Source organism: Tauraco erythrolophus, chromosome 2, assembly GCF_009769465.1.
Source record: "Tauraco erythrolophus isolate bTauEry1 chromosome 2, bTauEry1.pri, whole genome shotgun sequence".
Taxonomy (NCBI): Eukaryota; Metazoa; Chordata; class Aves; order Musophagiformes; family Musophagidae; genus Tauraco; species Tauraco erythrolophus.
Window position 1 is genome coordinate 84,575,471 of NC_141466.1, and position 27,077 is coordinate 84,602,547.

The window sequence follows — 27,077 nt, forward strand, 5'->3', positions numbered from 1 at the left end:
CTTAAATTACAGGCCTTAATGTTTTTTTTTTGTGTGGGTTTTTTTTTTCAAATGCCAAGTTTTGTGAAATACACTTTATTGTCAGCTCTGATCCTTGCAGGTGCCATAAGCAGATCAGTTGTTTCCTTTCAGATTGTAATGAGGAAGGCATATTTTATCTTGTTGCTGCCAAGTTAAAATGATGGATTTCTTTTGTAGGTGGAACACCTAATTTGAAAACACTGTGGTTTGCCAGAGGACCTGATGTGGAAAAGCAACGGTATGGTACGTTTCTGGCGTGCTTTCACCTTCAGGATGGAATGGAAGAGCTCCAAGCTCTAGAAGCACCTATTGCAGCATTCTGCTGCTTGTTGGCCTATCTTATGATGCAGGTAACTGAGACAGTTGCGTTTTCTTCAGCTGTCAGCTCTGATAGACATGATTGACTAATAAAGTGATTCTTGCTAGCCTGTGCTGGATTTTTTTCTTGATTTTTACTGTAGGCATAGTTGATCAAATATAATAGTACTGCATTACAGTATTTTTTAATTACTCCATTTAACATGAATCATCCTGTTCAAGAAACACTTGGGTTTTTTTAGTAGTTAATCATCACTCTTCATGCCAGTGACAAAGCCCTTTGGGCAGTTTAGCAGAGAGAGTATAAGCTGAGGGATTTCCCTCGCTTTTTAGTACCTGTTTGCAAATTAAAATTTCTCTTTTTGTGTTTCCTTTGTGTTGTCAAAAGAAGACATTCCCTCAGGTGACTATGCAGGCCGTGCAAACAGATGATATAAATATTTAGTCAGGTCTCACTACTTTTTCACACCATCTTGTCAGTCTACTCAGTTTCAAGCCAGAGTTGAGGATATTGCTCTTTTTATTAAATTCTGAGTAATAGGTGCTCATTAGGTAGGAGTTCTGTTATAATTCCATACATTTGGCAGCCTGCAGACTACTTTAATTGTAATAAAAAGGAACTCAGATTAAGTACAATATTGCTTCATTATTTACATTTCTCTTGAGTATTTAATATATTGTCTGTACTTGCCACCTTTCAAATGCTGATCTCACAAGCAGATTTTCCTCTCTGAGGATGAGAAAATTATAATATCTTTATCTAATCTGGTAAGCTCTGTTGCACTTCTGCTTACGCTGAACTGCATTTTATCTTTTGTTTTGCTTTTTCAGCTTCACTTTCCTCATAACAGATTTATACTGGTGCGTGATATGTGAAAACAAGTTCTCCCTGAATTTTCCTTTCTTTTTCCTTCATACATGTTTGCTCAAACTTAGATGATGCATTGAGGAAGTATGTGTGAAAATTATACAAATGATCCATATAGCTCTTTTTTTCCTTTAATTGTCGTATAGCAGAATATAAATGGGAAGTTTTTTGGAGGTGAAACTCATTAAACGTTATTTCATGCCTTGCGGTTTCAATTCAGCAAGATACATACCATGTACTTAGCTTTAAGCATACTTTAAGTGTTTTTCATATTTGGATATGAAATAACTGTTTATTTCTCTATTTTCACTGTTTCATTTATTTATTGTGCTATTCTGTACACTCTTTCATAGCATGATTACTAAATTATTTGAGAAGGGTTTCTTTAGTGGAATTAAGAAGAGGAGTAACAGGACAGAACACCTACAGAAATGTGGATTTACTGAGCATTCATCATAGCATATTAATAAAACAAACAAAAAAAAGCTTGTTAGGGATATGGTTTTCAGAACTTACGATCCAATGACTATTGTTAAAAACAGAAATTAAAAGGTTTTGCAGCTCATATTTTCAACAAGAATAATAGCAGAGAGGTCATGCAAAGGACTTATTTTAATTGAAAGTTTTTCACGACAGTGTCAATTTCTCAACACCTGTCCCATTTTCCTGATTCTCTTCTGCCCTTTGAGTTGCACTGATACAGTGTACCCTGTGAACCAGACGAGGAAATTGATTTGGATTAAAATATTTTTTGTTGCTGAGTTGTTTTAAACTTTGGTTATTTCTCTGATACTGTTCATTTGTTTTCTTGGGGTATTTGAGAGGAAAACATGAGCAAGAGTGTCAGCAACCTGCTTCGAGCTGGCCATACTGCTTCCATTTGTCTTGTAGCCAAGAAAAGAATGCCTGTCTAACTGTGGCCTCATTCTTGTCTTTACTTAACACTTTAGTCTTACATTTGTGTTAGAGAGGGAAGGCTTGTTACCTTGAAGGTGATTTAAGTTGATCAATTGTAGGTTACCTTGAAGCAGGCTAACTTTATTTCCTTCAGCTCTTGAGGGAGAAATAAACTTGTTAAAAATTTCTTAACTTTTCATTTAACCTAATCTAAAACTTAGGTTTTTGCAGGAACCAGCATACTGACCAGCCCATCTGGCTTCCTCAAAATGTATGTTCAAGTATTTAATGAAAACTTCAGATGCTTTTTTTCTTTTTAAAGTGAGAAAAAATTTCCAATAAGGAAATCCTTAACTATATAAAGAAAGTGTTGACTGGAAGCGTAATCTTTTCAGTGAGACTACTTTTCAAATATCCTTCAAATTAAGAAAAAATTAGTGAAAAAAACTACAAAATAATAGGTCTGTCTTTAAAGTTAGGGAAAGAAGTGAATAATTTCAAATGTCAAACTGTGGAGCCTCCAAAGAAGGGGGAAATTTATCTTTCAGGTTCTTACAGTTTTGGAAGAAATCTGATAATGGAGGTGTGATAATTTACCAAGTTTGGTTACTGAATAAAATATTTTTCTAAAGAAGTGTTTTGACATTCGTAAGCATTTTGACTGATCTACTCTGTTGAGGGCATCTCCTTACTGTTATACTTGCAAGTATTGTTTTGTAGATGAAATTCACTTTTTCTGTTGCTGCAATGTATAAAATGTGCAGGTTTATTAAATCTCTTTTGTTGCCATCTACACAAAGGTGACACCTGACTAGAGATACAGGGTAAAGTAGAGCCATTATCAGATCTGAGTAGGCAGGTGGAGTTAATGAATACCAAGGAGCATTTTGAAAGCTTAAAACTTTTCTGGTAGCCCACACATTCTTGTGCTTTATGCAAGTTTTAACAGAGCTATAGAGGACAAAGTATTTTACAGTGGGATAAGCAGCAAGACCTGATTTAAAAAAAAAAAAAAAAAAGTAAATTCTCAATAATGGTTGGATAATTTTTATCTTGAGGAGGAAAAAATGGGTTAGTCCTCCTAAGCAAATAAATGAATGCAGTCATTATAGATGGCGTCTTAGTGTTTTTTTTTCTTTTTCTATTGATTAACATTAATCCTTTTTTGTTAATTTTTTCTGCTTCATTTTTTCTGTGACTTTGTTATTTTTAATAGCCTTAATAGAAACTCTTAATGGGTTGAAGTGAGACACACAACATTCTGCGAAAATCAAGCTGTTAAAAGAAAGGCAATGCAGAGTTTTAGGCAGTGTTTTCACTGTAAGCCCACAATGAACGTTTCCTCATTTTGCAAGAGAAACCTTCCCTTGAGTTCCAATTGATAAAGAATTGTGATGCTTTATGGCTCTCATGTACAGTGCTTTTTATAGCCTCAACATTTGTAACATGTTTAGTCTTGTTGCGCGTGTATAATCTACAGTGCTTTTGTAAGAGGAAGCAAGTTATCAGAACTGGACTGGTACTGCCAGGGAATCAGCCCAGCTGGTCTAGAGGCGCTGTCTTTCTCCTGAGGTGACTACGTGCCTCTATAGAATCTCAGAATACTTTTTCACGATACTAAATGCCCCCATTCTCCCTTTTCTCATAGATGTATTAGAGTGAACTGTTACATGAATTTAGAATTTTGCTTTATGTTTTCCCACTTGAATGTTTTAGGTTTAGTTGTCATATAGTTTTGAGTTTTTCCCACTTCAATATGTGACCTAAAAAACTAAAAGAATCCAAATATGTTATGTTAAATCCTGAAATTTAGCCTAAAATAGGTAATTGAAATATTTTAGATTATTTTTAAAGTTTCCAGCATGTAACCATGTAAGCATTTGAAAGACATCTTAATGGTCATCACATGTGTGGCTCATTGAGGTGGATTTTATTCTGAGTCTTGATTATAAAGCAATTTAAAAAAAACCCAACTGATTTTTTTACTGTGCTTCATTTATGAAGAAATTCCCTGTTATTAAGGAGCTCCAAGGGAATAGGAAAACAGAATACATGAAGAGTGGGTGTTTTGCTTGGTGTCTGGAAATCCATGTATATACATTATACGTGGGCATTGGGTGATGCGTTTCATTCAAGTTGAGAAAGTAAGTATTTTGTTCCCTTTAAGTGTCTTTTCCTAGAGGATGCATTCACAGTGGTCGTAACTTCATGAAGTCATTGATTTAAGTTTGATGTGTTTGAGCAAGAGGAGCCAATTTTCAGAAAGTTCCTCTTCAGAGCCTTCAGGTAGTGTGTTATTTTTCTGTCTGTTTCAGGTCAGTAGCCTCTCTCTGGAGGACTTAAATGCATTTGTGGCAGTCGTTCTCTGCCTCAAAGGGAAGTCAGCTGCTCAGTTAGCAAGTTTACAGGTATGGACTGGAATAATGGAGTAACATAAAATGTTCATGCTAACTTTGAGATAAATATTTTTTTTTTAAATTCTTCTACCTTAAGTTTTTTCATATATGGGAACCGAGAGTCATGGTAAATATATAAGCTTTTAATTTGCTATAGTTCACGTGAATACTTACATTTGTTATCACTTGGGGGGGAGGAAGAAAAAAGAACATTTTCTAGTGGTTTCAGTCCTAGGGTGAGCAAATTAGTCTCAGATTTCTTCCTGACTTGGCTTCCAGACTTCAGATGATGGAAAATTTGTAAAGGTTAATCCTATCTTGCAACATTTCTTCATTCTTTTTTCCTGAGGAGTATAGTGTTTTGGGGCATAAGTTGTATGAAAATCACTACATTAAATGAAGTTTGGTATTACTGCTTGTAGGAGAACATAAGCATAACATAAACCTAACCAGAAAAAGTGTCTTGTTAACCTATTGTGGCCCACTGTAGTGAAGACTCTTTGGATCACTCTATTCTGTAATTACTCAGGAGTTATTTTTAAAAAATTTATATACTCTGTGCAAATCTGTTTTTTTCCTTTCCTATCTTCTTGAATCCACATGTGGAAAAGCAAATTCATAGACAGTTATTGCAGTAGAACCATCTAAGTAGTTCTTGCGTTATCTAATTCTACAAGAGGATTATAAGTGGTTGGAACCTTAACGTATCTTCATTCTGAAAATCTTGCTTGTATTTCCAAAAACTTCTTTGTTGCTTTGAGCAGTCCTTGTTAGAGTTTTAAAAGTACTTTTTGCTGATAGCAAGGTAGGTCAACCACTCCTGTTACTGTCCATTGATTTCTAGTGCACGGGGACCAAAATAACAAAACTGGTGTGATTCCAGTTTCGTTATTTGATTCATTATAAGAGATGAAGTCTAGCCTCCTAGCATTTTTTTCCAAGTTAATCACAAATTCGTTCTGCAGCTGATCAAGTATTAGATCTATGTAACAAAAAGGAAGCAATGAAATGAAGACAGTATGGAAAACAGCAAAAATGCAGGATTTATTTCTGTGTTGAAGACATTATTGCACCTAGTGCTGCACTTAACATTGAGAGTATTGTTATTTTGTCAAGTCTGTTGTGGCAGTCATTCAGTGAAAGCATAAAGGAAGCCAAGCATGAGCAGGAAGCATTGAAACAATTTGTTTACAGGTGGACTTACAGGTACTATTATGTAAATTTCTAAAGTGCTTGGAAATTCATTCTGTTTGAATTGGATATCTTTGTGTGATTCATAGAATCATAGAATGGTTAGGGCTGGAAGGGACCTTCAAAGGTCATCTAGTCCAACCCCCCTGCAAGGAACAGGGATATCTCCAACTAGATCAGGTTGCTCAGGGCCTCGTCCAACCTGGCCTTGAACGTCTCCAGGGATGGAGCATCCACCACCTCTCTGGGCAACCTGTTCCAGTGTTCTACAACTCTCATGGTAAAAAATTTTTTCCTAATATCCAATCTGAATCTACCTCCCTCTATTTTAAAACCATTAGCCCTTGTCCTATCACAACAGGCCCTCCTGAACAGCCTCTCCCCATCTTTCCTGTAGGCCCCCTTGAGGTACTGGAAGACCGCTATAAGGTCACCCCGGAGCCTCCTCTTCTCCAGGCTGAACAGCCCCAACTCTTTCAGCCTGTCCTCATAGGAAAGGTGCTCCAGCCCTCTTATCATCTTCGTGGCCCTCCTCTGGACCCTCTCCAACTGGTCCATGTCCTTCTTATGTTGGGGGCTCCAGAACTGGACGCAGTACTCCAGGTGAGGTCTCACGAGGGCAGAGTAGAGGGGAAGAATCACCTCTCTCGACCTGCTGGCCACGCTCCTCTTGATGCAGCCCAGCATGCGGTTGGCCTTCTGGGCCGCAAGAGCACATTGCCGGCTCATATTGAGCTTCTCGTCCACCAGTACTCCCAAGTCCTTCTCCTCAGGGCTGCTCTCGATCCATTCACCACCCAGTCTGTATTTGTGCCTGAACATATTCATTTATGTTATGGTTCTACTAAATTATAAATCTGAGTGTTGCATTGTAATATTAATGTATACTACTTATCAGCAGTCATTCTACTAATTTAAAGTTGTTCACAAAATTTTGTAACTTTCTCACAAAGCTTATAGAAGATAAGATGCTGTCTGTGCTTCCATTATTGACATAGAAGTACATGAAACGTGAAGCTGGTCTTACACTATGTTCTGTATCCCTGTATCACTATATGAAGTGGAGAGTGTGATGTTGGAATTGACTTATGCGTGCCATTGGCAGGTACTTTTCAAAGTTACATCACTGCTGCTTATGTAAGCACATATTGCACTGACGCATGATGCCTTCTACTGCGCTAAAAAGCAACAAAAGATTCAGATAATGCAGCTGAAGTTTTTGTAGAACACTTCCTTGTCTTATTCTATTGGAATTCACAATAGTGCCTTTGGTATAAATCCTTCTGAACAGAATAGTGAGGAAAGATTTTGGCCTCTTTCCCTTCCAAGGTTGTGAATAGGTGAGTAATAGTTTCAAAATTTTCCTCTGTTACCTTCAAATTAACCTCCCTTCCTGTGTTTTAATGACTTGGATCTCCCAGTGGAAAATATTTGCTGTTTCTCAGTTTATGTGTCTCTGACTTGTCAAGCTGTATCAGGAGAAAATGTTATGTTGTATTAATTGCTGTAAAAATACTTTTTTTTTCCTCCATATATAAGCCACCTGTAATTTTGTAGTAGCACCAGGATCAATATGGAGATTCATACAAGGTTAATGTCACTTCATAGGAAGAGCAAAAAATTGGTCTCTTGTTACTGTGCTTCTGAAATGTCGAGTGTACATGAGTTTAATAATGTCCTGTGAATTTGCTCTTGGAAGGGCAGGAGACTAAACAAATATCTTATGTAAATATTCTAAAAATAATTATCAATAAAGCAAGCATTCTGAGTGTTGCAATTCAAGTATCTGATTTTCAAGATTCCATCTCAGAATAGCTTAAACTGTTTTTACTCCTTACTATGTTTACTTAATTATGTTTTACAAAATTAAGTAATGCTGTTATTTTAATAGGTAGCAAATAGGTTATCAATAGGTATTTAATAGCTTAATTTTCCAGGTATTTGTGTTTAAAATCAGTGGAGGATCCAAGTGCAGTGGATGACACTGGTACATAGCTAATTAATGTATGGGTTTTATTGTAGGAAAACAGAGGAACATTGTTTAATCTGTTTACCATACTTTTTCTGCTCCACTGAGAAGTATGATCCCTAGAAACAACTTATTACCAGAGCTTTCAAGGAAGTTATGTTAAACTCAGTCAGCATCTGCAAAATTTTATGAAAATGTTTGCTCATTTGCAGTTTTGGACTTAACACTATATTATAATTTTACATGTAGAAAAAATGTTTACTCCATGTAAACAACTCTGTGAACAACACTGATTTGATTTTAAATAACCTGTTTCTGCAAGAGTCCATTAGCAAATATGTTTTAGTAGAAGAAAACTTAACTTCCGCTGTGAAGTATCAGAGAAAATGTAAATACAGCCTGTTCTTCTCATAGGATGAAGAGAACTTGTCAGCTTTTACGTTCAATTCTGATTTCTGATATGCTATCCATATTTCATGATTAATTAGATCCATTAACCCGCAAATTCATGAAAACAGAAATGTCTATGGTTTGAGTAAAGTGGGTTAAAGCCATAAAAAATACACTTTATCTCATGCTGAAAGAAAGCGAGCCATGGGCATATAACTAAAATGCACATTAAGCAGTTACTTTTGAGAATAACATAATGTTTATACATGAAGATTTGATTATTTTTCAAGAGTGATGGTTTCAAAATACCAAAATGTGCACACCGTAGAGAAGATATTTTATACACGCTTTTTCTCCTAATTTTTTTTCTAGTTTCCTTGTGCCCCTTGTATGGTAGATTTACATTCTGCTTTGCCCAAGCCTCCCATAGAGCTTATTGTGCATAAGGTCAGAATTAAATTTTGGACCCCAGGTTGCCTGTTTCCCTTCTTTCTATTTTAATCTGGCGTGTGGTTTTGGCAAAAAGCCCAGAGAGCCATCAGTCTAACTTTGAGGCCATCGTAGAGAAAAAGAGGCACCAGCAGTCATGCTTGCAGTCTTGTTTCTCATATTGTGCTGGCCCTGGCTGTTTAGGCGTGCAATCGTAGGTCGTCTTTCACCTGTAACGCGTGTAAAATAACTGCCCAAACAGGAGAGGCCATAGTGAACTATAAACACAAATACATTTTTTTCTAAGTTTTTCTCTAAATATGTGAATATATGAAAAAAATTATATTGGAGGTGGAAAGTTATGAGTCACATCTTTTCTGAAAGTTGCAGCCAAAGATGAAATGGGAAAATTTGGTTAAAAAGGAAATACAGCTTGAAATCAGTAGTTGAAATTTCAGTCTGGTTAAATGCTTTTAAAATTGAAGTGTATGTCGGAAAATATGAAATCAAAGTTAGTAGCAGATGCATGGGTGGGCATACGCACCACTTACAGCTGGAATTTATGGCATTTGCAAGCTATTTATAGCTTTACCATAAAATATCCAAAGCTGATATTCCGGAGTAACTGGAGTAATTACATCTTTTGTGCCACTCCTAAGAGGAACAGTTTGGCTGAGTATGAGGTATTAGAAAGTCAAGCACTGGAACGTATTCCTTTCAATTTTTCAAGTGCTTTCAGTTATTTAAAAAGTGTTAGTGATACGAAATGGGCACGGTCATTTTAGATCTTAAATGGTAAGTTCCAGAGAGTCTTTAGTTAACTAGTTAACTAGTTTGATAGGCAGAAGTAGCTTTAGCAAGAATTGTAATTGCCTGGAACTTTTAAATATTTTCTGTTGTGCAGTGCCATAGAAGCAAAATTAGCTTGGTAATGATGTTATAGCAATATTACACAAGATATTCTTTGCTGCGTATTTTCCTGAGGGGTACTTAGCCACATTCATGCAAAAAAGCAGTATGTTTTAGAGTAGTGTGTAGGTATCTTGATTAGAGTCCTTCAAATTTCAGAAGAATATTGCCAAATCTATTCTTTATTTTTAAACTCAGTATCCTTTCTGCCTTGCCATGCTGACAGAAAAGCATAAATAATACCCAGATTCTGAACATTCCAGAATTTCAATCTTCTGACCTATTTGGCAAGCCAACCTACATTTGTCAACACCATTAAATGTGATATGTTTCAGATAGACTCCAAACAGCCTTTATGAGCTATCTATGTTTTTCAAAATATAATTGTTTTTTAAAAAATCCTCCTTCAGGGAGTGTATGTTTATTGTGCCTGGGTGACTGTTTCCTAATAAATATGTTCTTGAAGTCTGATTGGTTTGAGGAAAACATAAAATACAAGTAAGAATATCGTAAAGATCTCACAGATAAACCTCTCTTACGTACTTAGGACCTGCTTTTGTGATATATGTTGATATGAACTAAAGGGGAATTTAGTGCATTCCCAAATGCTTTACTGAATTGGGGCTTTATATTCCCACAAAATTTTAATCTGTCAAAGTGTTTTTAAAATGACAAGTGAGATTGTAACGGGCAGGGAGTGAGGAACAGAGGGGACTGAGGTGGTTTACTGATCTTGGCATTGCCTCCCAGCCCATTCTCACATCTGGAGTCCTTAGATTTTCTCAGTGTTCTGAGCTAATCAGGAACAAAAGTGCAGCAGTATGGGATGTGATTTCAAGCTGAGATTGGTTCAGTTCCTGTTCAACCTGAGAAATATAACTTTTTTCTCATGTCCTGAAGATAGTCTTAAAGGAACTAGTCCAAATAGAAATAGTTCACGTCTTCAAGTAGCTAAAATAGTTTTGGCTTTAAAGACTGAAAAAAAAAAAATTAGATGATTAATCAAGAAAAAGTTGCATCACATGAGCCTGCTTATATTAAATCTGTATATTAAGGCTGAAAATTGACAGACTCCTATACTCTGCGTTTCTCTTAATATCTGTGTTTTGGCCTCTTGGGCCTGCATGCCTAGTTCAGTGTGCTGCCTTTGTATTGCAGAACCAATTTTTTTTTTTCTCTAATTACTTTGAAGTGGTGGATGTGGCTCCCTCATTCTCTTACTGAGAGTGAAGTACTGAATTTACATGGATCAAGTATTAGTGCAAATACAATTCTATCTCAGGAGCTGAAGTTAGTCACTATTTACATGGTTTTTTTTAAAAAAAAGTTGCGTCTCTAAATCTGTTGCTATTTTCATAATCGTCTTTGGAGTTCTGAAGAAATTCAGGTTTTTTTGGTCATGTTGCATGGACAACTGGCTCTACCTTCCATTGCTGCTATTGGTTTGGAAACATTCATAGGCTAACATATTCAACTTCCAGCTAAGATTGCTGTTTTGCCTGGCTCTCCCCTGTTTTCTTCTTTACCAAATTTGGTATATATTAGTATTATTAAAAGTCGGTTTCCCTGAATGTTTTTTACATTTGACATAAGCTCAAGTATCAGAATTCACATAGCTGTATGAATTCTTTTATGTGCCACTGGCACAAATACAAACCTCAGCGTGACTAGATCAGCTCTTCTACCTTCTGAGAAAAATACAGTCATTTAGTTGGATTCAGTTTGCTTATGGAGAATATCTTGAGCAAGATTTTGAGCAAGGGTCTTAAATCAGAGGATTCGCATTCCTTTTTGTGGAAGACGAGCTTGCATTTTTCTCCATAATTGTACGAGTTCTTGCTGCTTTTCTGTGGGTTTTGCCCTTTACTGCCATGTAGCTCATTAGTAAGGTTTCAACAGCAAGGAAATAGGAGCAGTGTTTCAGTTATAAATTACTTTTAGGCGTTGTATAGCATAAATAATTTTTCATGATGTTTAAGGTAAAAGACTCTGGAATTTCAGATAACAAAATTACTGTTAATTTTTAATCCATGCTCAATAATACTGTAGAGGGTGAAATGCAGTTATTGATAGTGAGAGTAATAAACCTCTCCCAAAATATTAAGCAAACTGACAGCTTCGAAAATGTCAGAGATATCTTATTGCAGAGAGGGAAAATCAGCATTTCTGGTATCAACTGACATTTTCCTGCCAAGCTGGTGTGTTGGTCAAAGTGTACGTTTACTCATGAGATAAATAGTTTTCACTTCCTGGCATATTGTACGTTAGAAGGAGCAGGCAGTGCATGCGGGTTGACGGTGGTGTTTGCGTGGCGTAGGGGGCATTGCCTGTAAGGGCTGGCCTGTGTCCCCACAGGGCAGGTGACGTGCAGGGGCTGGAGCCGGGGAGGGAAGGGAGCGTGCCGTCAGGAAGCGGTGGCACGCGTGCACCTGCCTGTCATCTGCGCAGGGCTGCCTGCACCTGCCTGCACGCCCCTGTCACGCCTGAGCAGGAATGCAAGCTGCACATCTGTCTAGGCTTTCCCTGGAGAGGCAGATGGCTATGTGTAACCTCAGAGAGGCAGAAATGTTTTCTGAAATGACCTAATGAGCCATTTATATTTGCATGGTGAAAGAAGATAAAACAAGCCTTTAGGCATATGGTTACAGGGTTTTGTAGGATATACTGGAATTTTTCGAATTACTATAGTAGAAATGTTCATCTTGAAGATATCAGAAACAGCAAGGCTTACCAAGAACTGATTTGTTCCCTTTCATTTCAAGTGTATTCTTGATTGACGTTATCATTGTCCAGGGGTTAAAAATCAAGATGGTGTCCAGTTCCTATCTGTTGTTTCCTCTATGACTTTGGTCACATTGTTCAGTTCTTTCTCATATTTTAATACTTAATTATAACACTCATGCGTCATTAGTCTCAATAACAGAAGTTTTTAAGCCAGAATATATTCTTAACATTAATATTGGAGTGATGTTGCACATATATTCTCCTCGTGTTCACCTTTATTTTGGGATGGTTTCATTTGAGGTACATTGAAAAATAGTTGAGACATGGTTAAAATAACTTTTTATAAAGAAATGGAGTTGTGTTAAGAGAAAAGTTATATATGTTCATTATAACATCACTTATCGGCTTTATATATTAGCACCTCAAGACAACATCACTCGTTAAGACAGTTCTGTCCCAGTATTCTAAGTGAGGAAACACACAAGGACAATAAACACCAGATGTGTAAAGGTGGTTGTGTGTTACCTCCAAACAAAATTAGTGATTTATGGGGAGATTTATTTAATAACTTAGGAATCTAATCAGCATGTCTAGTGTCGCACCAGCACTGGTAGAAAGCATATCCGCATTAACTAAAAAGGTGTATCACATTCAGCTAGGCTGCTGTGTATTACCCTGATATGTTTGAAAGAAGAGACATTGAGTTCCTTGCCAGATACAAAGTTGTGCATGTATTGCTTTTAGCAAGGGCAGCTAATGCGTACCTAAGTATCGTTTCCTGTTTAGCAATAGTTTTCTATTTACTTTTTGTGGCTAGGATAGAGAAATACATCTTGGCAGAAAATATTTCTATGCTAGGACTTAAGTTCTATAAGTGCCTACTAAAGGCAATGAGAACTTTACCGCTGAATTTAATAAAAGCAGAGCTATGCCAATGCACTTTTGAAAAGCCATGCCCCAATCTGCTCAGTGTTAATTACTTTTTAGCAAAATTGTGGAATTGTGCGTTGTATTTGCACACCAAGACTTCAGTTCAACAGAGGCATGCTTCCTCTAGCAACAATGGCTAGTAATATTTTTCAATTATAGGAGACTAAAAGTGTAGGGATTCTGCAGGAGGCTTATTTTGGCACAACACCTTGTGCCAAAAAAAATAAGTACTTTTTCTTTTAAAATGGCTGTGGATCAGTTCCTGAGGCTGGAATGTCAATGATTATTTAATCAGCAGAGTGCTTGCAGAGTCCAATGCTGGCTGAAGTGCTGAGATCTCAAAGTCTGACTTACTACAGCGTGCATTTTCTTTCAAACAGCATTCTTCTCCCTATTAAGTACACCTTTAAAGATGTCCAAGTTACTCTCACATAAACTTTCTCTATTTATATTCAATTTGCTCTGAAACAGTGCTGATGCAAGAAAATGTAGAATATCACATGTAGTAATTTTCTTTAAATCCTACCTGTCTGTAGTCAGCTCTTGAATAGCTCAGAAGACCATCTTTATGCAACAGCTTTCTGCACCAAACAAGGGTTCTCTTAATTTTGCTGTATGTTTTCATCTAAACTACAGAATGGGATTGATGTTCTTGTGGCAAAAGGTAGTAGCTTTTAAGCCATGTATGGCAGTTTTCTATTCCAAAAGAAATAGGTGTTCTGGAACTGGATACTCTGTTGCAGCTTAATAACAGATCAGTTTCTAGTATCTCAGACATACCTGATCACAAGTTGCAGGTTGGCAGTTCCTTTCATGGGTCATCTGAGATACTGCTGCGTTGATTTGTGGTTCAATTTGTCTTGGATCTCGGGATCATCGTGAAATAGAAGCAGACCAGTTCTTCTCATCTTCCTCAATCTTGGACTTAAAACCTGGAAGATTCCTTAGCCAAAACTGTTTACCTTGGACCGTATCACTTCAAAAGGTGAACCACAGTATCAAGAACCATGTGCAGCTGCTTTGCAATACAAAGAAACCCTAGGAGGAAAATAAAAACCAACCCAAGAAAACCTATATTGCACTGACAAACAGTATTTGTTCTCCTGGAGTTCTCTATACTAACCATCTTGGTTCAATGAGTTTTATTTGAAGAGCTTGTATACCAGACATGACATTAGTAACAGGTGTCATAATGTTTCTGGAAGCTACAGAGCTTAAGACATAATAAATTTTGCCTAATCTAATTCCTCTGAAGTTCAATGTTTCTGTTAGTTTCAGTAGGAAATAGATCAAGCCCTTAAAAAGTACATACTCCAAAGGGAATGGTCATATATTCAGATAATTATACAGATCTTGAATATCTACTCTGACTCTGAGGAGAAAAAAACCCACTAATTTTGTAAGCTTGGCTAATTAAGCTTTGGACAGTTTTAGCAGTGAACTCCCACTTATCCAAATTTCTCTGTAGTCACAATGATGTCTTAATCCACAGCAACAGTTTCACGATACGCTGCAAAAAACGTCCACAAGATAGGTCACCAGACAGCAGCACGCGGAGCGGTTGCGTGCCTGAGCAGCTATCACTTGCCAGAGTAGTCTGTGGCTGTCAAAGGACACACCGCATTAGCAAAGGTAGCCCAGCATGCTCTGCCGAGTAGTTGTGTTAGTGGTGAAATTTTTATTCCTAAAACTTTGTTCCATGAACCAGTCCTACAGTTTAACAAAGGGCAAGGGCTGGGATAGGGTGTGGATAAGGATTTTAGATCAGGGGTTATGGTCCAACATGCAGGTAGTGGCAAGTGAAGCCCCTCATTTTAAAGGTTTTGGTAAAGGAGCTAGTCAGTGTAGAGTAGAATACAGAAATATATAGTGAGTGTCATAAAGTAAGGGAGTGGAAGAAGTTTGACCTTTGAAGGCTTACAATGGAAAGTTACTGGAACTAAGAGAGGGAAGTGACCTTTGTATGTTTTTTAAATTTTCTCCATGTCCCCTAATAACTTTTGAATATGTTGGCTAATTTCAGCCACATTTGACAGAGATGTAGGAGTCTCTGAAAGAAATAAGTTACTGCTGATTGTTTTAAATAGACAGCTGGGAGGAAGGGGAAGGCACTCTAAATTGCCTGACAGGAGGAAGCTTTCATGTGAAATCACATTATTAGGGCATCCATGTGAGAGGGAGACATTGCTACAGGCATGGGAAAAATATTCAAGTAAGTGCTGAACCATTTCAGATGCCAGTGACACAGCATACCCAGGTGGCACCTTGAGAGCCCATCCGTTCCTGATGTAGGTGTACCAGGAGTCTGTCAGCTGTTTGTCCCCCGTCAGGGACAAACTTTATTAGCTGCAAGGCAAGGTGGAGCTACCAATACCTTCCCTTCTCATAATTCCATGACATTTAACTAATGTATTAAAAAAAAAAAAAAATGTGATCATGAGAGTTTTCAGAGCCCCAAAAAAAAAAAAAATCTTGTGCTACCAAATAAACCCAATATTGTCTAATGAGAAAAAGATGATGAGGTTCAAAGGTATGTCAACAAAAACACGAGCATGTATTTAAGACAGTAAAAACTTAAATCTTAATGGATCCGTTCACTTTTGTAGAAAGGATGTGGCTGCTGGCTGGGCTACAGTCAATCAGATGGTTGGCCTGATGACTATAACTCAAAATTTATGCAAATATTGTGTAAATGTTACATGTATTATGGACTGTCGTTAGCCCAGTAATCATTTAGATGAGAGTAAAGCAATTGTGGCTAAACAAAGGAAAGTAATGGTATTTTAATCTTTTTTGCAGGTGCTAGTGTGCAGTCTGTTACGTAACTGTATACAAGTAAGCTGAAGGGGCTAAAATTTTTACCTGATGATATTCATCATCACGTAAATGTCATTTATGCTAGGTTTTGTTACAGGTATGATTAAGAGCCAATAAAGGCTGATATTTTTGAAAATCAAACAAGAAATGAAAAGCAATCTTTTTGGAACTGAAGGAGATTTTTTTTTTTGGTTGCAGATTGGTTAGCAGTAGTACTTTTTTTTACAATTTCATAGGTGCTTAAAGGTAAAAGCAATTTTGAAGGGTTTTTTAACTTGACTTCAATTGGAGTTTTAGACTTAATGTAAATAACAGTGTTGTTCCCTAGAGAGGTATCATTTTACGTCAAACTCTTGATAAAACTCAGTAAATAAACTTTCATCAACATATAAACACTAAACAATTGGGTTGTTTACTGCTAAATATTTACTGTGAAGCTTTAGAAGTGTTTAAAAACTGGTTTTTCTAGTTTCTGTTGCAGCAAATGCCCTCATAGAATCTCTTTTCAATCTCTATTCTCCTTTACACACACCTTGTTTAAGCAGGAAGAGCTTAATTTAAGCTTTAATCTTTTATCAGAATAAACCTTAGTTGTGTTTTCAAAATACTGGTGCTCCTCTCCCGCCTCAGTCTCACAGGTCAAGGAAGCAGATATTGTACTACACTCCCAGCAGCCTGTTGCTTAAAGCTGACTGATGCCAAGTAAACGTACTGTTTCATCAGCCCATCTCTGTAGGATAACACTCCTTAAGTTTACCACCATTGCACCAGTTTAGGTTAACTTAGCTCAAGAGCAGAACATATAGTTCCAATGCACAGGGGTTTTAGCATCTTTTGACAACTCACGCTGGGGATTTATATTAATGACTGCAGGCGGGAAGATCTGGAATTCAAGAAAGGACTCCATCTTTTGGTTGAAAGAATTTGTTTACTGATACTTTCCATTGCAGAGAATTTAACTTTGGTGAAGTTGTCGTCCGTTGGCAGTTCACCTGTTTGTATTTGCAACACATTGTGCCGAACCTCTCCCAGGCAAAGCTGAGCCTTACTGTTTTAATGACAAGTTCCTGAGATAGGATCTACCTGCTGCCTTTATTGCTCAAGCATAAATTGCCTATGGTTAAATATTTGATCATTTAAGATACAAGTGGGTTTGGGGGAGGTAATGTAAGAAGTAATATACTGATAATATACTGACAGAGTTCAAATGGATCTGAAAAGAACCGGTTAAACTAGGAAAGTACTCAGATTTTGATCACTTGAGTTCAAGCAGTTTATTGCTCAGGTCAGATTTCATTGATTTTTGATTATTGTTCTTTAATTGATTAATTTTAACTAGAAATTAGAAAATAAAAATGCCTTATGTAATTTTCAAGTTATTTCTTTTTAAATTTATATTTCAACATGTTAGCTATAGTCATTTTTTCTGTATTCAGCTCAACCACAGGAAAAAGGCAACAGATAGGAAAAAATTTAAATGCATAAGAACAACTTTAACCTAAGTAACAGTTATTAATACAGTTTTTTTTCATTGAAAAAGTGCATCCCCAGAATGTTGTTGAAAATCCTACTGAAGTAACCAGTTCTTAAATGAAACATAGTATTTAGTGCATTGGAATACAGATGATGTGTAAAGTAGTGCAAGTAAAGAATTGTAAAATTATTATCATATCTTTACCTGTCTCCTTGGTTTCTAGAAATAAAGATAGTGAAGCAGCTTTGCCGGTGTGTATGGTTCTGGCCTTTGTTTGTGTCTACTGACATCTGACACGTTCAGATATTTGCCATCACATTTCAAGTGAGATAGAACCTATTCATCCTTGTAACAAAATTTGAACCCTCTAAACTCCATAGAGTAGAGTGGTGAAGGAGTTGCGGGGTTTTTTAGTATTTTCCTGAAAATAAGTTGTGCAGCTTTCAAAGTGCATAGGATAAAGTTTACACCTCTATCAAAAAATCACTTGTGAATCCACAAAGAAGACTTGGAGGACTAGCAGTTTTTCCTTAAAACATGAAGGTATTTTTACATCCTGATTATTTTTAAAGTATTATTTAATTAGAGGTAATTTGAACTGGAAATTTGAACTTCATATACAGGATTCATGTATTTTTCTCGTGTGAGCAAACGTTTTCCTTCTTGCAAAGACTCTTTTTGTGGTCAATGAAGATGGATGCACACAAGTACAGAGATCAGCCTGAACTTGTGGTCTGCAGGCTGAAGCTCTCTATTTCTAGAGCAGAAAAAGGCCTGATATGAGATGAATCTATGATGATGGCTCTTCTAGCAAAGAAGTTTCTCAAATTGTTAGAAAAATCATTATATGTTGGTGAGGTGGCTGCTGTAGCGCTTCTCTTGCTCTTTTCAAGTGGGCTTACCCAGTTCAGCTCAGGCCTTCTGAACATGGTATCAGTAACCTTGGCTGCAATGATACTAGAGGACTGTGAACTTTGAGTTCACTCTTCTCGGTCTTCAGTTAATGTTGGCAACCAGGAAAAGTAATCTTTTTCCCCAAATGCTGAGAGGGTGGGGAACTGCTGTTAGGAGGAGCAGCAGCAGGGGCACAGCGCAGGCAGCTGGTGCAGGAGGAGCAGTTCTCACGCACTCCCTGTCTCTCTCACACAAATGTCATCAGCTGGTGGTGGAGCAGCAGCAGCAGGATCACAGGAGTGTATCTCACATGATTCACTGGGGTCTTGAGTTTATAAAAATAGTAAAAAGAACAGACAGAGTTTCCAATAAGAAGTAATCTCTAGGGTGTAATGCCCTGGAAGGCAAGCCTTCTTTTCTTTTGGAATTTTCCACTTCTCCTCATCGTGACGTCTTTGCATTGCAGACACCAAGCAGTTGTGAGCATTCCCATGGCAAAGCAAGTCTGTGGTTTGCCATGTGCACAAGCTCATTGTTATAGGCTCGCTGTGCTTTCATTTTCTTTGTTTTTCTTTGCCAGACATGGAAAATAGAAACTACCCTTTAGTGAATGTATTTCCTGTCTTATTAAAATAAAGAAATCACTGTTGATAGTTCTTGCCAATACTGATTTCCATTAAAAAACCCAAGCCTTACCTGCTCTCCACCCCTCACCCACCCCCTGTAGTTTAGTGCTTTAGGAAGGTTCTGGATTGGTATCCATAGACAGTGAAGTCTTCCACCTGTAAAACCCGTCACCAGCAACATTATTCTATCTTTTTAACCAGTATTCTCAAGTGTAGTTAAAAAGAGCACAGCTTGAGTTGTATTGGTGTCTCAGACTTCGTACTCACTCAGGCAGAAGTAACAATTAGCATCAAAGATAGTACTACGCAGATCTCCAGCTTGATACAGCACCCACAGTCCTCTTCTATATTTTACTATTTTGTGCATCACTATCAAAAGCAAAATTTTTCAAATTCTGATTTAGACAGTTGTTCTGCAAATGCACATGCATTTTTTTTTTTGCACTAACTTTGAATAACATCACTGAAGAAAGTTGAGTTAATCAGATATTTGTGTTGGGTGTATGCTTAGAGTTTTCAGAATAAAGTAAAGGTATGTTTTAAGATTTATGGCCCAGATGGCATCCAGCCGTCATACAGTATTAGTAATCTGTTCTAACAGCTGTTTTACATTCTTGGTACCAGTGGGATTAAAAAGGACAGTAAAAGCATGTTTGTCAATAAATGACAAAAAGGTATGAATTAATAGTCGTATAGTACACAGCCGTTAAATTAGAAGATGGGAAATTGATTGCTGCAGATGACAGCATTTACTCTTTCTTTTCAGCACGTTAAATGCTTGTTTTCATTATTCTTCATGAAAGATTGTTTTCAGCAATTAAATTTTTTGACATTATCAGTACTTACTGGTAATTCAGTGACAGAAGATACTGATTTGTATGGCAGGGAGTTCCAGTCTGGTTTTATACTGATCTATAATAAAGAGACTATTGGTGGTATAAATCGTACTGATATAAACTTGGCCAAGTTTGATTCAGCTGATTGGTGTGCTACTGTCACTCTTGGCCTCTACTACTAGCAGAACTTTACTTATAGCTTAAGAGCACTTTGACAAGTATTTTGTTAAAGTTATTTAAAGTTCAGTTTACTCGTGTGTTCAGAACAAGACCAGGGTGCATAAATTATGAAAGAATTCCCTAGCTGGATTAGTTTACAAAAAAAAAAACAACGGAATTCTGAGGATTTCCAGCAGTTCTTACTCTTTGTACTTCCCGCTCATACATAAAGTCTTACTTTGTGATCACAAACCAAGCAGATTCCATTTTAAAGCTTGTAATGATGTGGACTCATTTCCTTCACAAGTCTTAAGATTTGACCAGAAACAATCTGGTTGGTGCAATATAAGAATCTCTCAGCTGCAGCAGGTAACTGGCTGTGTGCACTCTTACACTCTACTTTAGTACAAATAATACTTAGACCATATTCCTCTTTCAAGGACCTTTCAGCATTGTTAAATGGTTTGCAGAAACCTGCTTTACTTGCCAGAGCAAGAGTTATGAGTGTGCATGTGGTTACTAGTCTCAGCTGGCAAAATGATAGCTTGCATCTGGAGGCAGTAGCTTCCTGAAACTCAATAGCCTGATTCCATACTGAAAATAATTTTAAAGGGAGAAGGTCTCCCTTACTCAAGTATGAAGTGTCACAGTCAGAAAAGTATGGGCCTTTCATTTTCTAAATGACTGTTCTAATTAGCTTATGTTGTCTGCATTTGTCTGGATGTCAGTGGTTGTCTTCAGTTGTCAGTATTGGGTGAATTTCAAGTACTGAGTGTCACATTGGGTCAGTGCCCTGGTGGCCAGCTTGATGCCTTTCCAGGAATCACTAGAGGCAGAAGAAGTTTCTCCAACACTCTGCCTGGTGTCTTTTGCCTTCATCATTTATCTCTAGGTCCTCTGGACTGCGGACTTGTGCAAAGCGTTTGACACTGTTCTGCATTACATCCTTGTCTCTAAATTGGAGACATGGATTTGATGGACAGACCACTCAGTAGATGAGGAATTGGCTGGATGGTCACACTCAGAGTTGTGGTCAACGGCTCAGTGTCCAAGTGGAGACCAGTGAAAAGTGGCATTCCTCAGGGACCACTCAGGTATTGAGGCTGGTGCTTTTTAACATCTTTGTTGGCCACATGAACAGTGGGATTGAGTGCACTGTCAGCAGGTTTGCTGATGACACCAAGCTGTGTGGTGTGGTCAACACACTGGAGGGAACAGATGCCATCCAGAGAGACCTTGACAGGCTTGAGATGTGGGCCCATGTGAAGTTCAACAAGGCCAAGTGCAAGGTCCTGCATGTGGGTTGGGGCAATCTCAAGCACAAGTACAGGCTGGGTGGAGAATGAATTGAGAGCAGCCCTGAGGAGAAGGACTTGGGGGTGCTGGTTGATGAGAAGCTCAACCTGAGCCAGCAACGTGCGCTTGCAGCCCAGAAAGCCAACTGTGTCCTGGGCTGCATCCAAAGAAGCATGGCCAGCAGGTCGAGAGAGGTGATTCTGCCCTTCTACTCTGCTCTCGTGAGACCTCACCTACAGTACTGCATTCAGCTCTGAAGCCCCCAACATAAGAAGGAGTGGGTCCAGAGGAGGGCCACGAGGATGATCTGAGGGCTGGAGCACCTCTCCTATGAAGACAGGCTGAGAGAGTTGGAGTTGTTCAGCCTGGAGAAGAGAAGGCTCTAGGGAGACCTTCTAGCAGCCTTCCAGTACCTAAAGGGGGCCTACAGGAAAGCTGGAGAGGGACTTTTTACAAAGGCATGTAGTGATAGGACAAGGAGTAATGGCTTTAAACTGAAGGAGGGGAGATTTCGATTAGGTAGAAGAAAGAAATTTTTCACTCTGAGGGTGGTGAGGCACTGGAACAGGTTGCCCAGAGAAGCTGTGGATGCCCCATCCCTGGAAGTGTTCAAGGCCAGGTTGAATGAGGCTTTGAGCAACCTGGTCTAAGGAAAGGTGTCCTTGCCTATGGCAGGAGGGTTGGAAGTAGATGATCTTTGAGATCCCTTCCATCCCAAACCATCAGGTGGGCCTGTGAGAACCTCATGAAGTTCAACAAGGCCAAGTGCAAGGTCCTGCACGTGGGTCGGGGCAATCCCATGCACAAGTACAGGCTGGGCGGAGAATGGATTGAGAGCAGCCCTGAGGAAAAGGACTTGGGAGTGCTGGTGGATGAGAAGCTCAGCATGAGCCGGCAATGTGCACTGGCAGCCCAGAAAGTCAACCGTATCCTGGGCTGTATCAAAAGGAGCGTGGCCAGCAGGTCGAGGGAAGTGATTCTGCCCTTCTACTCAGCTCTTGTGAGACCCCACCTGGAATACTCTGTTCAGCTCTGGAGTCCCCAACACAAGAAGGACATGGAGCTGCTGGAGTGAGTCCAGAGAAGGGCCACGAAGATGACCAGAGGGCTGGAGCACCTCTGCTATGAAGACAGGCTGAGAGAGTTGGGGCTGTTCAGCCTGGAGAATAGAAGGCTCCGGGGTGATCTTATAGCAGCTTTCCAGTACCTAAAGCGTGCCTACAGGAAAGCTGGAGAGGGACTTTTTACAAGGGTGTGTAGTGGTAGGACAAGGGGCAACGGATTTAAACTGAAAGAGGGCAGATTTAGGTTAGATATAAGAAAGAAATTCTTTACATTGAGGTTGGTGAGGCACTGGAACAGGTTGCCCAGAGAAGTTGTGGATGCCCCATCCCTGGCAGTGTTCAAGGCCAGGTTGGATGAGGCTTTGGGCAACCTGGTGTAGTGGAGGATTTCCCTGCCCATGGCAGGGGGGTTGGAACTAGGTGATCTTTGAGGTCCCTTCCAACCCTAACCATTCTATGATTCTATGATTCTTTTTTGCCTTTGCACTGTAGAAAAAACAGCCAGTGGAGGTACACCTCATATCTTCAAGTCGATTTAACAAAACCATACTGCTCCTTGTCTGTGGTTAGGGGGAACCTTGTCACAGAAGCTGGTTTCACATAGTCAAATTATGCAACAGACTTCAGTTCACCTGTCTGCTTGACCAGATCTTAGCTATATTCTCAAAATAATTTATTGTGTTTGTCTCTTTTGGAAGGTTTGTAGCTCCATGTTGCTAGCAAAGGTTTCCTGGTTTTGCTATGTGGACCTTAGGGAGGAAAAAGTTCTGATCCATTAGTACAATATTTCATGTTGTCTGCTATTACTTGTCATTTTTTTAAAAGGGTACTGATGGTGTGTGTGCATACCTTTAACTCTTTTGGGGATCTTTGAAGATGTAAGATGTTATTATAGTTAGTAATAATGGGCCAACCCTTTTCATTGCATTTCTAATAAACAGTTCACAGCTCTCCAGGAGCTAGGGCTAAGACAAATTTGAGCTACATTTTTGTTCTTTCTGTTCTGGACTCTTTTGGATGCTGTTCCATTCCTGATATACTGTAAGGAAAACTGTACTGTAAGGGAACAACAGCTGCCATGGATTACAGTATTGATGGCCACACTGTTGTGAATCCCTCCTGGTCCTGACAGACCAGTACAGTTTCTTTCAGTACAGACTGTGGAAAAGGCATTCCCCACTGAGGAGCTTTGTACTGTTTACACAATACTCAAAATCATAGTTTTTCCTGTATTGGATTCAAGGCTTTTATAGTTTGCTATGCTCTGCCACAGCAGGATGTTAAATTCACCCATCGAGTTTATTTTGGGTGGTGAGTTTTAATTGTCTTGTTGAGTTTCTCATTTTGCATTTTCTGGATGTTGTCATACTATTCCAGTATTTCTTCTGGAGACATTCACATTGAAGTGAAATGATTTGACTTTCAGACTACAGTCAGAGGAAGTTTTAGAGTATTTAAAATAAAAGCCTGAGCACAATAAATTTTGTTCTGTCAAATGTTATAATTTAAATGATCTCTAAGTGCTGTAACATTTCCTGGTTGATCAAACTGTGGAAGGTCAATGGGTCACTGTATGCATCATTTTATACTCCCAGTTCATATTTTGCATTCCGCTAACAGAATTCTTTCTGGGGAACTGCTGATGCTTGAGAAATGCTAAGGAGAATAGCCCTTTATTTTGTCTTTCTGTTTTCATTTTGAATGTATCTGTCTTTAATATTTGAGTGAGATCCTGTGTTTATTAAAACAAACTTCACTTCTTTCACTTGATTGAATAAAACTAGATACAGAATCCTTTGATTAATTCTACTGTGCAATAGAGAACCATCATTGTCACAACTTTGGGACTGTTTATCATTTGCTCTACTGTTTGCATGATATGCATCTTGTTATATGTGATGATAAGATTACTTATATTTCCTGATTTGTTAGTTCTGCCTTTTTTTTGTGTATGTGTTAACAGCTTGCACAAGTGGACTCCAGAGCTGTACATCTTGGTGCTGTCTTTGTTCGTGGCCTTACAACTTTGCTCATGGCCAACAGTGCCTGTGGCTTTCCATTCAGAATGGATGATTTGATGCCTTGGGAAGTGTTTGATGGAAAACTTTTTCAAAAAAAATACCAGCAGTCGCACCAAGGTTGCTCTTTGGAAGAACTTTTGGAAGGCAATGTGAGTAATTGCATCCTGTTAGACAGTTCTGTATTCTTTGAAAAATGTACCTGTCCGTGTGTGTTTGTTGGTTTAATATTCATGTTTACACTGATCCCCTGTCTTTATATTTTTCCTCTCTTCCTTATTCCTTTTTCATCCTCTCTGCCAAAAAAAATTAAGAAGGTAGAAATACTGAGACTATGAAGAAAGCTATAATTTTACCTTTATTATTATTTCCATTACTCAGAAAATAATATAAGGAAGTGTCAAAATGGTTATCAGTTTCAAAAATGAAAATGCTTGTAATGGTTTTCTAGTACTAAGGTATTAATGAGATCTTTTTCCTGTAAGGTTTCAGGCAACATGTTAAGAACGTCTTTAAATAAGCGTACTGAGTATAATTTTTAAAGTGTTTAAGAGTGACATTTTTAGAGGTATTAATGAACCTAAAGTTTGAGATAAAGGTTTGGCGAGTTCAAAGGGAACCTGGACATCAGGGGAAGGTCTATATCTAGGTATTTTTTTAGAATCTTACCAAATACTTTCCTCTACCTCTAACGACTTACTTAGTTCTCAGTCCCACTTTTCAGAAGTTGGGGGTTTGTATGAATTGCATGCTGTGTTACCAAAAAAACAGTATGACTTAAAATATGTCTGCCCAGGCAAAGGCAGGGAGATATCAGCAGAGTCTTGCTGGGTATGGGCCATATCTGGTGCATTAGGGTGGCATCATGTCCAGGCTCAGAGGTTGGGTCTGCTAGACTGGGAGTGCAAGGCTGTGTTAATGCACTAGTGAAGCCTCAGACCAGACCTGGGTCGTGCCCCATCAGCACAGAATATGTGCAGAGATGCTTGGGTAGATCTGTACTCATCTGTGTAGATAGCTCTTAAGACCTTTAGTTAATGTGTCTCTTTTCAATGTGGAACTGAAAATCTTGTATCATTTAATTTCTTTTGAAAATTTTACCTTTGAAATTCTTTTACCTGCTGTTACATACACCACTTGAGGTTAAAGTAAATAAAAGCGATTATAGGGAAAAAAGTATTCAGTTTTGAATGGTTTTAATCTCATGCTTTCAATATCAGTTGTTGTATAATTAGTTTTTTTCTTTTCTAATTTTTTGTTCAATTACATACCATCCTGATCTGGAGTGATGAGTGGAACATGTGTGGGTGGGTGGAATGTATGTATTTTCAGTATGGAGGAGGAGAATAATCCTTTCCATATGGAATCAATCACAAGATTAGGACTATAGCCTCTATCTAAATCCTGTGGTTCCCATTAATTGGTCCACTGATTTCAGTAGATTTTGGATTGGGCCAGTGATTCATCCAGTTTTTCATGTAGGGCCTTTGCAGAACAATAAAGGGTCCAAAGAGTAAATAAGAAAATGTAAAACTATACAAATCTGTGTGAAATTGATACTACTTTTACAGTTGGGTAGAATTCAGGTTAGTCAGTAACTTTCACAATATGTATCTAAATCTGTACAAAATTTGTATTGGCTGAGACGTATTTTTAAATGCGTTAGGTAGTATGTTATATCTAGCATTTGAAAATCTTGATGTGGTCAAGTTAAAGTTATATTTTAATCTGTTTTAGAAGGAAGATGAAGATGCTTAGATCCCTAGATAAGAGTTGGAAATTTGCTTGATCAACTAAAATATCTAGGTTAGCATTTTTAAAAGCTTAATACTCTAGTTTAAACAAACCCCAGATAAACTGTTCTGTTGTGGGGAAAAATAGTCTAGCCCTATGAATTTTTAGAGTGGTTTAAATATATTTTTCTTTTTTAGGTAGGGTTTTAGGGTACATATATGGCAGAGATAGCTCCCAGACTAATAAAATAGCTTTCCAGCTTATCAGTTTGAGGCAAGAATCTGTTTTTAGGAAAATTGCCAAGAGATGCCAGTTTAGCTGGGGACACTGGCAAGACAACAAGCATATGTGATTGGTTTTTCCTATTATTATAAGTTCAACTTTAATAAATAAAACTGGTACTTAGTTCCTGGCAGGGCTTAACGTACTGCTGGAAGCCAAGATCTTTCAGCACTTGTTTGTTAACAATCTACCCTTGAACACCATAAATATAATCTGATGACAGCGACAGCATTGTATTCAGAAAAAAAAATATTCTACATGGGATGTTTTGTTATAGAAAAGATAAGTAATAGGAAAAAGTTACTCCTTTTGGTATTTGGTGCTTGTCTCCTAACTCCTAAGGTCCTTTCTCCATGTTCTGGACGGTTACATTACTTTAAGGAGTTCAGGAGATCTCAGAATCAGTGTTGTTTTGATTAAGATGGGCTTAAATACAGTTAATAGGTTTATGAAAATTACAGTAGAAATACAATCTCAGTTAAATATTTACATGTATACCAGAAATTCTGAACATTTTAAGATTTGCTTCCCACAGATTCTTGTACCAAAAGAAGAAAACGTATAAATTAAATGCAATTGATATATTTGTGGGCAAGTTTTTGTGTAGCTCAGCTCTTCGTAGCCTAGCAGCTGTTAAAGATAAAAAATGGAAAGCTTCTGATAAGAATCAAAAATAGACCCATCTTGCTTTTTAAAAAAGATATGCTAAGCTCGTATTATGATAGTTCTGTTTTTTGTAACAGTAATCATATTAGTTTGTTTATCCACACAGAAAATTGAATATAATAGTCTCATAAAGCAGTGAGGCAATGATATTATCACTTTATTAGCCTTT

General features: G+C 37.9%; 1 protein-coding gene across 1 annotated transcript in view; it reads left to right on the forward strand.

Annotated features, from left to right (window-relative positions):
- FAM120B (family with sequence similarity 120 member B) overlaps nt 1–27,077 on the forward strand; it is a 57,190-nt gene that overhangs the window by 20,410 nt on the left and 9,703 nt on the right. Inside the window, exons 5-7 of the mRNA XM_086631547.1 lie at nt 199–371; nt 4,420–4,512; nt 24,172–24,378. Coding sequence (XP_086487673.1) covers nt 199–371; nt 4,420–4,512; nt 24,172–24,378 — 473 coding nt within the window. The remainder of the gene's footprint in view (nt 1–198; nt 372–4,419; nt 4,513–24,171; nt 24,379–27,077) is intronic.